Source organism: Girardinichthys multiradiatus, chromosome 2 (genome assembly GCF_021462225.1).
Source record: "Girardinichthys multiradiatus isolate DD_20200921_A chromosome 2, DD_fGirMul_XY1, whole genome shotgun sequence".
NCBI classification, from domain to species: domain Eukaryota; kingdom Metazoa; phylum Chordata; class Actinopteri; order Cyprinodontiformes; family Goodeidae; genus Girardinichthys; species Girardinichthys multiradiatus.
This window is the reverse complement of record NC_061795.1, coordinates 22,280,504-22,293,930: the sequence shown is the minus strand read 5'-3', so window position 1 is coordinate 22,293,930 and position 13,427 is coordinate 22,280,504. Positions and strand designations below refer to the sequence as shown.

Sequence of the window (13,427 nt, the reverse complement as noted above, 5' to 3'; positions counted from 1 at the left end):
TCACACTCCCACCATGCGGCGGCAGACATTATTTATTAACCCTTACCTGTCAGGCAGCATTAGGTAACTTCTCTAGACTAAATCTTCTCTTAGAAAATATGTATACTAAAATGTATTGATATGTCTATGTATTAAAATTAAAGAAGGTTCCCCCTTTGTATGTTCATCTATTTTAGAAAATATATAAGGAGTAACAATAGTATTTGATGTGGGTTCTCCTGGGGTTCCTGCGCTCCTGGGGGCCTTTAGATGTCTATGGTTCGGATATCCTCCGTATCTGTCCCAGGTCCAGGGGGGCAGGTCTATGGCTCCATTGCATATTTTTATGGAGAAACCTTGTATACACAAGCACGCTCACAATCAGATCCACAGGTGTTTAGATTCAGGTGTTTACAGATACAAAATTTTTCTATATTTAGCCGCAGTTAACACTAATAACATCTGGCATTCATAAGTACTGCACACTTTTTGGTAAAAAAGCTGTTATTACATGTTTCTGCAGGTGTAGAAGCAAGCAGGGTGTTATCTTGTAATCAATTCATCCTTCTCTCTTCCATTCTTTTCTCCTTCCCTCCCTTTTTCCTTTTCGTCCCACATCTCTCTCTTTCTCTTTCATGCTTCTCATTTTTCCTTTTCGTTTCTGTCTCCGTGTCCGTTACAACTGAAATGATCCCAAAGCAGTTTCTAGTAAGTTTCTTTTATAAATATCAAGCAGAGCTTTAAAGCGTTAGCCATAATGCTCCACATGTGAAAGTAAATCTATTGGGCTTCTTTGTGGCACTCAGACAACATTTCTAAGTGCTACTCTGCCGGACAGGACAAGGTTAAAAAATAAATAAAAAATAAGGGTATTACACAAATATTAATATTGTAAATGTATTTTAAAATCATTAAATATGGCCATACACTCACCGGCCACTTTATTAGGTACACCTTGCTAGTAGTGGATTGGACCTCCCTTTTGCCTTTAGAACTGCCTTAGTCCTTCGTGGCATAGATTCAACAAGGTACTGGAAACATTCCTCAGAGAGTTTGGTCCATATTGACATGATAGCATCACACAGATGCTGCAGATTTGTCGGCTGTATCCATGATGTGAATCTCCCATTCCGCCACATCCCATAGGTGCTCTATTGGATTGAGATCTGGTGATTGTGGAGGCCATTTGAGTCCAGTGAACTCATTGTCATGTTCAAGAAACGAGTCTGAGATGATTAGTGCTTTATGACATGGCGCGTTATCCTGCTGGAAGTAACCATCAGAAGACGGGTACACTGTGGTCATAAAGGGATGGACATGGTCAGCAACAATACTCAGGTAGGCTGTGGCGTTGACACGATGCTCAATTGGTACTAAGGGGCCCAAAGTGTGCCAAGAAAATATCCCCCACATCATTACACCACCACCACCAGCCTGAACCGTTGATACAAGACAGGATGGATCCATGCTTTCATGTTGTTGATGCCAAATTCTGACCTTATCATCTGAATGTTGCAGCAGAAATTGAGACTCATCAGACCAGGCAACGTTTTTCCAATCTTCTATTGTCCAATTTTGGTGAGCCTGTGCGAATTGTAGTTTCCTGTTCTTAGCTGACAGGAGTGGCACCCGGTGTGGTCTTCTGCTGCTTTAGCCTCAGGGTTCGACGTGTTGTGCATTCAGAGATGCTCTTCTGCATGCCTGGGTTGTAACGACAGTACTGCCGCTCACAGGATATTTTCTCTTTTTCAGACCATTCTCTGTAAACCCTAGAGATGATAGTGCATGAAAATCTCAGTAGATCAGCAGTTTCTGAAATACTCAGACGAGCCCGTCTGCCACCAACAACCATGCCACGTTCAAAGTCACTTAAATCACCTTTCTTCCCCATTCTGATGCTCAATTTGAACTGCAGCAGATTGTCTTGACCATGTCTACATGTTTAAATGCATTGAGTTGCTGCCATGTGATTTGCTGATTAGAAATTTGCATTGACGAGCAGTTGGACAGTTGTACCTCATAAAGTGGCCGGTGAGTGTATAATTGCTGTAGGTACAGAAAATAACTGGAGATTCTGCTTAACAAAAATAACTGTAAACCTATAAATATATTTAAATTTAGGTAGGTATTTAGAAAATGTATATTAATTCAGTCAGTCAGTCAGTCAGTCATTTTCTACTGCTTATTCCATATTGGGTCGCGGGGGAGCTGGTGCCTATCTCCAGCAGTCTATGGGCGAGAGGCAGGGTACACCCTGGACAGGTCGCCATAGAAAATGTATATTAATTCAATTCAATTTAATTAAATTCAATTGAGTTTATTTATATAGCGCCAATTCACAACACATGTTGTCTAAAGGCACTTCACAAAAGTCAGGTACATACATTCCAATTAATCCTAACCACTGAACAGTGCAGTAAGATTCAGTTATTTATTTATTATTTAAAATATTTTTCTATCTAAGGAAACCCAGCAGATTGCATCCAGTCAGTGACTTGCAGCATTCCCTCCTCCTGGATGAGCATGTAGAGACAGTGGACCGTCACTGGCGTTGACTTTGCAGCAATCCCTCATACTGAGCATGCATGTAGCGACAGTGGAGAGGAAAAACTCCCTTTTAACAGGAAGAAACCTCCAGCAGAACCAGGCTTAGTGTGAGCGGCCATCTGCCACGACCGACTGGGGCTTAGAGAGAACAGAGCAGAGACACAAAGAGAACAAAGAAGCACTGATCCAGGAGTACTTTCTATGGGAAGGAAAAGTAAATGTTAATGGATGTAGCTCCTTTAGTCTCATCTAGTTTCATCTAGAAAGAAAGAACAGATAAACTCTGAGCCAGTTTTCAAGGTTAGAGTCTGAAAGAGAGCACATATAATTAGTTAAAGTAAAGGCTCAGTCAATTGCCATGTCTAGGAGAGAGAAAGGGACAGGGCCATGTGGATCATCGGTAGAGGGTGATCATTAAGTTTGTTGCCAGCAGAAGCTTGGACGATGGCCCCCTCCAGAAAGGTGTCACAGGTAGACACAGAGTCAGGCCAGGTGTAGCTTCTAGGAAGAGAGAGAAAAGAGGGAGAACATAAAGTTAAAAACTGAAATAACAGCCAATAATGCAAAATTGGAGAGTAGTTTGAGAATGTAGCAAAGAGGGTGAAAGTGGTCATTATATCCTCCAGCAACCTAAGCCTATAGCAGCATAACTACAGACATAGCTCAGGATAACCTAAGCCACTCTAACTATAAGCTTGATCAAAAAAAGAAAGTTTTAAGCCAAGCCTTAAAAGTAGACAGGGTGTCTGCCTCAGGGACTAAAACTGGGAGCTGGTTCCACAGGAGAGGAGCCTGATAACTAAAGGATCTGCCTCCCATTCTACTTCTAGAGAGACACTAGGAACCGCCTGTAAACCTGCAGTCTGAGAACGAAGTGCTCTGTTAGGAACATATGGAACAATCAGATCTCTGATGTATGATGGAGCTAGATCATTAAGGGCTTCATATGTGAGGAGGAGAATTTTAAATTCTATTCTGGATTTAACAAGGAGCCAATGAAGGGAAGCTAAAATAGGAGAAATATGATCTCTCTTTTTAATTTTCATCAGAACTCTTGCTGCAGCATTTTGAATCAGCTGAAGGCTTTTAACTGCATTTTGTGGACATCCTGATAGTAAAGAATTACAATAGTCCAGCCTTGAAGTAACAAATGCATGGACTAGTTTTTCAGCGTCACTCCTGGATAGGATATTTCTAATTTTGGCAATGTTCCGGAGATGAAAGAAGGAAATCCTAGAAACCTGTTTAATATGGGATTTAAATGACATGTCCTGGTCAAAAATAACACCAAGGTTTTTTACTTTATTATCGGAGGTCAATTTAATGCCATCCAGGTTAAGTGATTGACTAAGCAGTTTCTTTTTTAAAGACTCCGGTCCAAAGACGACAACGTCTGTCTTGTCTGAATTTAGAAGCAGAAAATTTAAAGTCATCCAAGTTTTTATGTCTTCAAGACATGCTTGTAGTCTATCTAACTGGTTGGGCTCATCAGGATTTATGGATAAGTAAAGCTGAGTGTCATCAGCGTAACAGTGAAAATTTATCCTATGCTGCCTGATAATTTGACATATTGGAAGCATATATATAGTAAAGAGAATTGGCCCAAGTACTGAACCCTGTGGTACTCCACAATTAACCCTGGAGTTTAAAGATGATTTATCATTTACATGAACAAACTGGAATCTGTCTGACAAATAAGATTTAAACCAGCCTAGCGCTGTTCCCCTGATCCCTACAGCATACTCCAGCCTTTTTAAGAGAATATTGTGATCGACTGTATCAAATGCAGCACTGAGATCTAACAGGACAAGTACAGGCACAAGTCCATTATCTGATGCCATAAGAATATCATTAGTGACTTTCAGCAGAGCTGTTTCAGTGCTATGATGAGCTCTGAAGCCTGACTGAAACTCTTCAAACAGGTCATTACTGTGTAAATGCTCACACATTTGATTAGCAACTATTTTCTCAAGAATTTTAGATAAGAACGGAAGATTGGATATAGGTCTGTAATTTTTCAAGTCATCTCGATCAAGCGAAGTTTTCTTAAGTAAAGGTTTAATCACAGCTACCTTAAAAACTTGTGGTACATATCCATTTACTAAGGATAGATTAATCATATCTAAAATGGGGCTGGTAATCAGAGGGAACACTTCCTTAAATAATTTGTTTGGGTTTGGGTCTAACATACAAGTTGAAGGTTTAGATGAAGCCAATATTTCTGATAACTCAGGAAGCTCCACAGGATCAAAACAGTCCAAACCCAGACCAAGTTCTACAGTTACTTCCAATGTTGTCTCACTTGCTGAGGATGAAGTAATCATCTTCGGGAGTATGTCAAAGATTTTATTTTTAATAGAATCAGTTTTTTTTAAGAAGAATCCCATAAAGTCATGACTGCTGAGAGCTAAGGGAATGGATGGCTCAACAGAGCTATGGCTCTGTGTAAGTTTAGCAACTGTACTAAAGAGATTATTCTTGTTCTCTACTATTAATGATGAGAAATAAGCTGTTCTAGCTTGGTGAAGTGTCTTTTTATACAACAGTAGGCTATTTTTCCAGATTAAGTAGGAATCCTCTAGGTATGTAGAGCGCCATTTTCCGTCCAATTTTCTAACATTGTGCTTTAAAGTACGCAGCTCTGAATTAAACCAGGGAGCTAGCCTCCTATGAATAATTACCTTCTTTTTCAAGGGGGCTGCATTGTCTAATGCACCATGCAATGATGAAGTAACACTATGAACAAGAGAATAAATTTGTGAAGTGGAAGAAACAAAATTATTGCCCTCCACTGTGCTTTTCTGCGATGAGGAAATTAAAAGTGGAACAGATTCTTTAAAGGTTGTTACAGCATCGTCTGATAATGATCTACAATAATGAAATTTTCTTTCAGGTGTGGAGTACTCGGTTAAATTAAACTCAAAGGTTATTAAAAAATGGTAAGACAGGACAGGGTTATGAGAAAATATTGTTATGTCTTTACACTCAACACCATATGTCAGCACAAGGTCCAGAGAATGAAGACAATGGTGGGTAGGTTTGTTAATGTTTTGAGCAAAGCCAATTGAGTCTAAGATAGCATTAAATGTTATATTTAGGCTATCACTTTCAGTGTCAACATGAATGTTAAAATCCCCCACTATAATAATCTTATCTGTATTTAACACTAAATCAGATAAAACGTCTGAAAACTGATCTAAAAATTGAGAGTAAGGGCCTGGTGGACGGTACAAAACAACAAACAGAAGTGGTTTTAGTGCTTTGCAATTTGGATGAGGAAAACTAAGGATTAAATATTCAAAAGAGTTGTAGCTATTGATTGGTCTGGGACTAGTCAAGAAATCGGACTGAAAGATGGTTGCTACTCCTCCTCCTCGCCCGGTATTTCGAGGAATGTGAAAATTTATATAATTAGTAGGAGTTGACTCATTTACATAATCCTCTTGCTGCAACCAGGATTCTGTGAGGCAAAATAAATCAATCTGATTGTCACAAATCAGGTCACTAACTAGCAAAGTCTTTGAAGAGAGAGATCTTATGTTCAGTAAGCCACATTTAATTGTTTTATTTTTCTTTTTAATCTGAGTTGTGTTTATTTCTGTGAGATTTTCCTGATTTCCTTGTTTTAGATTATTTTTTAATCTATTCAATTTTGGCTATGGGCGAGACACTGTCTTAATAGGGTAATGGGTGGGTAGCAGTACAGAAGCTGCAGAGAGGCACGCCTTCACAACACGCCCAGAGCAGAACTTTTTTCTTCACCAGTAGTTAATCCAAGGGATCAACTTGTTTGTTTGGTGCTCATTTGATTTATTTCAAAGTAATCATGTTTCTCGTGAACTATTTTTAGACAATTATGACTCAACGCTGTTTACCTACATGTCCTAATGAAATAAGCCAGGACACAGTTCACTTGGAAAGCTTGAAGAGAATGTGTACACACAGATACACAGAAGCTTTTAGGACATAAACAACCCTCACTACACACTCATTTCCTCAGCCACATGATGTCCCTTTTTACCCTGTGTGCCATGTGTTTGTTTGTGGAAGTGGAAAGCAGAGGGTTGTTATAGGTTTTAAGAAAGGTTGCAAGGTCTAGGTAGGTGGATATCCAAGTCTGAACATGTTTCACAGTCTCAAAACAGAAATAGGCACAGGAATAAGCCTAAGTTTGGCTAGTTTAAGGTGAGGTGTGGAAGATTTCAGATTTTTTCTTCTGGAGCATTTATCAACTTTCCAGGGTTTTTTTTTTTTTAGTTTGCATGTTTATTGGAAAAATGCCAAACTGCAGCATTGCTGAGCTCTGTGGAAGCATGGTGTGAGTACACGCACGTCTGATATGGTCCTTGCTTCAGAGAAAGTGCTGCAGATTTGTGCAAATGAAGCGTGAAGATTTTTTAAAAGTGCTACTTCCAATAGCGCGCAAAATGAAGACCTGCTAAAGATCATGAACACAGCAAATGCATCATTTATTTTTTGTCACGGCCTATTGATTTAGGTGGAAAATTGGCAGAGGGACATGTAGGTGTGTAGATATGTAGCTTAACAGTCGTGGGAAGTAAAGGCGCATAAATGTTAATTAACGTTCTCAGAGTCAGCACAGAGACACTAAAGATTTCAACTGTTAGAACTCCACTGCTAAAAAACACCAAACTGCTCGCTGCCAGCTGCTCCACAGAGATTAACTGTGAGTAGTCAGTGAAGATTGGATATAGGGCTGCAGAATTTTAAGAAAACACAATATTATAGGTGAATGTGGTATAACTTGTGATAAGTAAAGAAATATTTAATTAAACAGCATTGATGTCATTCTGCTTTGGTAAATAAATGGTAAATGGAATGAACTTATATAGCGCCTTTCCAGTCATACAGACCGCTCAAAGCGCTTTACACTAGAGCCACATTCACCCAATCGCACTCACTAACTCTCATACATTCATACACCGATACGCAGATCGGTAGGCAACTTGAGGTTGAGTGCCTTACCCAGGGGCACATCGACATATGGCAGGAGGAAGCTGGAATCAAACCCACAACCTTCTGATTGCAAGATGACTACTCTTCCTACTGAGCCACAGTTGCCTTTGGGTTCTTGAAAAAAAAATATGAACCACATCCAGCTATTGGAATAAAATAATGAATGTCATTTTACTTTCAGCAACTTCGTCTAATTAAAAAAGTTGCAGTTTTAGCAAGAAAATGGCTTATTTCTTAATGACTTTACCATAACATCCTAATGTCTTCCTAAAAGATTTCCTGCATCAGCAAATATGCTGCTGGCATGGTATTTATTTAATTAGATCATATTTATAGCAGTCCAAGCTGTTCTTCCCCATACTAATATTGGTTATGGCAATCCTGCGGTAATGATAAATTTGCGATGTATTGTGCGGCTCTAATTTGACATGCTGCAGAGAGACTGAAATAGGACATCATACAATACAGTGACCACAGAGAGTATATTGTGCACCAAATACAAGTAAAAACAAACTAAACACTTTAGAGGAAACACCTCACATCAATAAAACAGATTTTTTAATGGGACATCTTTTCATGAGGGAGAATTTCAATTAGTAGTTTATTAAAATGTTTAACCAGAACCAATATTAGGAATGCATTCTCAGATAGCTGCAACAGTATCTCATTTTAATAATGCTGTTCATTAAAGGTGTTTTTCTCCAATTTGGGTGATATTGGCTGCAAACCTGTTGAGCATCAATGTGATTGCATTTTATTCCCACTTTAACATGCATTTTACTTTTTACCTTTTCATTTTCATTGAACTGGTCGAAGCATTGTGTGATTTTTTGAGCTTGTGTTTTTTCTTAACTATATACCCCAGCAGGAATAAAGTCCATTTTACATGTAACATCTCCTTCAGAGTCACTTGCTTACCCTTGGTAGCATGAGCAATAATCCTTGGAGCTTTCTTTGGATTTATATCAGTTTTATCTTTTCTATTGCCTTTTTTCCCCCCCCACAAAACCTGTGCTTTATTGGGGTCAGAATCAGATTCTACAGGGATGCATAGTTGTTTCTAGGCTTGAGGTATAAAATAAGTTATTTCACTGCTGACATATGTTGAGACACGAGTGAATGTCTACCAGGCAAATAAATGATCTGACTTCTGACATTCTTCCTACCTTCAGTAAATCATCTGCTTCATATATTAGGCAGACAGGAAATGTAACAAAACTTCATTCATTTTCAGATGCACCAATAATAAACAAGTGTGCTATTTATTTCAAATAATAATCAGAATTCCAACACAATTCATTTACCATGTACAGTATCCCACATATATACATAAAATCACTTTGCTACAAGTTGAAAGAGTTAAACAAGATACGCTGTTCATGACACTATATGTTGAATGAGGGAATGAAGTGACTTGCAAAACATTTTTAACCTATTTTCAAACTTCAAGAAGACTAGTTTCAGGTTTGATTTCTCTAATTTACACCAGCAGGGATGATGAAAGAGTCCCTTGGCCTCCTCTCCTCTTCCCTGCTCAGCAAAATTGCTGTTCTCTCCAAAAATAAACCTGCCTTACAGACCTTTGAACATTTCACAGGGCTGATCATTTGAGGCCTACAGCACTGATGGAAATGGAACGACACTTATTTTACTCCATAATTATCATGCTAGTCAGAGCAGAGCAGTGCTGTGTAAGGCTGGAGCACACAATGTTATTCGGGAGAGCTGCTTCTAATTAAACACTGTAAGAAAAGATAATTGCTGCTCTTTATGGGTACAGGAGACCTCACCACCCAGAGGAAGGTGCACATTTTCCTTCCGTGCTGAATTTGCAGCTGCTGACCAAAAATTCCTCTGACCGCAGGACCTCTCCCATTTAGGGTAGGACTTAATGTGGTAACTGCAAACATAACAGACCACCTCTGGAGAACTTCTCGTTTCTTGTATCAATCTTTTTTATGTCTCAAGTTTCAATCTTACAATCTGATCAAACTATGTTTCTTATCCAGTGGATAAACTTCAGGCACTCAAATTGAGTTTGACAAATAAGCCCTGCCAGCACATTTCTAAAACTCAGCGATGTTCTCTTTCCAACAGACCTGTCAAGTATTCAGAGGTAGAAAAATTTACAAATATTTATATTTGATTTAGACATGCGTAATTAAACTCTCTCACCATTGTGCTGATCTGTTTCCTTTTTGGTTACTGTATCCATTTGCTGTCAATAAATCTGATAGGATGGCTGCCAAGGTCATGCCAAACGTGTTTGGGGGGATTTATAGCATATGTATTGGGATCCTTGGGAAAGATGCATAAAAGGCTAAAGCATAAATTCATCTCCAGCCAGAGATCTGACTTGACTCTGACAGAGAATCTGCCGAAGGAGCTAAAGATTAGTGTAATAAAATATAAATACATCTTTTTCAAATCAATACTCTTTTTACATTGTATAATTTTCCAAAAGAAACAAACTTCTTGGTTTAATGAAAATAATTTAAAATCTAAATCTGACAGCAATATGAATAATTTATGGCTTCGGTGTACATCTCCATTGAGAGGTTTTCTCTCCTATTTTACGGATATTTTGTGATCTTGATCATCAGTTTTATTGTATCTAGATAATCTGTTGATGGCTGGCAGCCACTCTGATTTTATCTAATGTTTTTATTATTAAGTTTAGGTTTAGTTATTATTGTGTTACTGTATTGAGATCTTTTGTTCACAATTGATACATGTTTGATTTCTTTAATATCAAACTTAATAAAAAAGGATAAGCTTTCATACTGATCTTTACCAGGTGTGCAAATAACTGTGTATTACAATGCAATAATAACAGAACATGTCCTTTAAATAGTCACAAAAATAAAACACATTAAGGGCTGGATTAACCTTTAATAATCATTGACTAATACTGAACAAGTTCCCTGTTTGGTTCACAAAAACACCATGTAATATTAAATACTTATTTACATATATACAAGGAGTAGAACGCAGTGCTGATGACTGTTCTTAAAAGTTGTTTTAAGGCAAGACTATGGATATGATGCATGACATAAAAAAATAAAAAAACTATGCTACATTACTAACAGATCAAAACAGGCTAAACTAAAGGTTTGATTTTCACGCAGGTCCCTCCTAATAGTGCACAGGCAGCAGAGACAACTGTATGGTTTCTCTTGTACGACTCACCTTACAGGTACACGTATCAACAAGACATTTCGTTAGTTGTGCTTTAAAAGGTTTAGGCTGAAACTCTGAGAAATTTCACAACTAATACAACAATTTTTAAACTAAAGACTAATAATATTAATGGTTTTGATTGAAAGCATCAACAGAGAGGAAGAGAAAGGCTTCCTCATGCTGCTGGACAGGAAGCCCATCAGCAGGTTCATTGTCAGCCATCCATCTTATCTTATCTGAATCAGACAGCTAATGATTATTCTAGTAGATTCAGAGGAAGGCATTCATAGACCTCTCATTTTCAGATATAAAAAAACGGGTTCACAGCCAAAAAAAACTAATCATAGCACTAACCCTGGGGCATGATAAAGGATTTAGATGAAAGGTAAAACACTAAATACTTCATCTGGACATCGTATAACTGTACAGAAATATCGTGAGGTGGTATAAAGCAGTCTGTCCTGTGCACTTCAAAATTATACATCTAGGTGACACACAATTACCAGCATACTGCTAAGGTCCTGCTTTTTAACACCAGCACTCAAAACTAAACAGCCCAGTTAATGATCAGCTCAATGTCACGATGAGGTTTCTTGTTCTTGCTGTAAGGATGTCGATGTGACGCTGTGCTCATCTGTTAAATATCACCTGGGTGGGGTTTATAGTAGGCTAGGTCCCACAGAAAGGAGTAATGAGGGCATTTACTTACAAAGTAATTAGACCCCCCCAACCCCAGTTATGATTTGTGCTCAAACACCCCCTCACTGAAGTGTCACACAGTCTGCTCAGATCTTCTTTGGCTTACGGCCCAGGTGGTAGTAGTAAGCGATGGTGACCACAAAGAAGAGAACTCGACTGAGGAGCAGCAGCATGGCGCCGTTGGGCAGGATGCCCATCTCCATCAGGGTGATGCACGTCACTGAAAACACAAAGGGACACCATTTCCTGAAGGGATGGGATAGATGAATGGGTCTCAAATACACAGTAATGAAAATTTACATTTCACAAATCAAGGATGCAACATCAACATTTGTAGGGTTTTTTTAGTACTATGTTCTTGCATGATGACTCAACTGACCTAAATAGGAGAACAAGTAACAGAAAAGAAAACACTTCTTTGTAACAAAGAAAATACAACAAACAGAATAGATTGGATTTGTTCACATCTTATTTTAAAACATTTAACATCTGTTTAAAATGATTAGCTAATCACTTTTGCTCTAAATTTGACAGAAAATGACAAACTAACAGTCATCGTGACACAATTGTGGCAATGTGATTTATTGTGGACAGATCAAATCTATATTAATCAAAAATGACAGACCAATCTTCTCCCAACATATCCCACATACGCCAGTAAAAATTAAACCACCATTAAAAGATGACTGTGTCTGAAAACAAAACTATTCCAACTTAATGGACAAAAGTGTATTTTTGATCTGTTGGAGAGTTTCCTGTGTGGAGCCTCTAGTATATCTTGAAATTTACATTTTGGTTTGTGATCCTTTACTTTTTATCTTTTTAGCAAAATCTGTGACTATGAATTTCCAGGTCTTATCACAACTTTCTAATTGAATCTAGGTCTTAACTTTGACTGGGTCACTGTAGCCCATGAATATGCTTTGATCTAAACCATTCTGTTGTAACTCTTGCTGCATGTTTAGGGTTTTCCTGCTGGTAGGTGAACTTCTTCCCAAGTCTCAGGTATTTTACACCCTCTAACAGGTTTCCTTCTCTCCGACATGGCTTGTGGCAAACTTTAAACTCTACACTTCAGTGGCTTTCTTCTTACCACTCATCCAGACAGGAGAGATTTATGGAGTGCACAACTAACAGACTTTTCCACCTGAGCTTTGCATCTCTGCTGCTCTTGCAGTGCAACAAGAGGCCTTTTAGCTGCTTCTTTGATTGATGCTCTCCTTAATAGACCTGTTTAGGGCAGGGATTTTCAAACCTTTTGTATTTAGCCAATTTTAACAATTACTTAAAAACAGTCTTCTTTTGAGTAAAAGTCGTTGGGTAGATATGGTCCTATTTACTATGAAATGAATAAGAATGTCAAAAGTGTGGTTATGAAAAGACGCATACTTTGTGATGTACCTAACATTTTTACTTGTAAGAAGATTTTAACTTGTCTGTAATAATTTTGCCCTAATCAAAAATAAAAAAGTCTCCATCTGCATCAACCACCTGTGCTGGTGGACCAAATCCTTCTTAAACTGCAATCGGAGGCCGTACAAAATCAGTCCAGGGCGGCACAACGGACACCCCTGGTTTAGGGGAAAGGTTGTGTCTTGGTAAGTTTGCAGTTGTTTTGTACATTTTCCATCTTTAATGATGAACTGAACAGTTCTTTCAGAGAAGTTTAAAGCTTCAGATGTTGTTTTAAACCTAACCCTGCTTTCAACTTCTCCACAACACTACTATTCTCAAACAAACCGTTAGAAAAGCTGGATTTATGCTGAGATGAAATTATGAGTATTGGGGGCTGAACACAAATGAATGCCCCACTTCTTGTTTTCTATCTATAAATGCTTTCAGAAATCATGTGTCATTTATCTTCAACTTCACATTAATACAGTACTTGTGTTAGTTTATCGCATCCCAATAAAACATCAAAGCGTTGGCTATAATATGACAAAATGAGGAAAGGTTCAGGGGTTGTGGATAATTTTGCAAGGCACTGTAGATAACTGTTGAAACCTTACAATGAATATGACAACAGGGCAAATAATAGTCATCTA

General features: G+C 38.2%; 1 protein-coding gene across 2 annotated transcripts in view; it reads right to left on the bottom strand.

Moving 5' to 3' along the window:
- Positions 1-10,375: 10,375 nt before the first annotated feature.
- The window catches only part of LOC124859917 (tumor protein p53-inducible protein 11-like), a 58,279-nt gene continuing 55,227 nt past the window's right edge, over positions 10,376-13,427 (bottom strand). Inside the window, exon 7 of one of the 2 annotated variants that reach the window (XM_047352817.1) lies at positions 10,376-11,602. In XM_047352817.1, the coding sequence (XP_047208773.1) occupies positions 11,469-11,602 (134 nt within the window). In that variant the 3' untranslated portion in view covers positions 10,376-11,468. Of the gene's footprint in view, positions 11,629-13,427 lie in introns of both variants that reach the window. The other variant, XM_047352827.1, reaches the window with a different exon arrangement.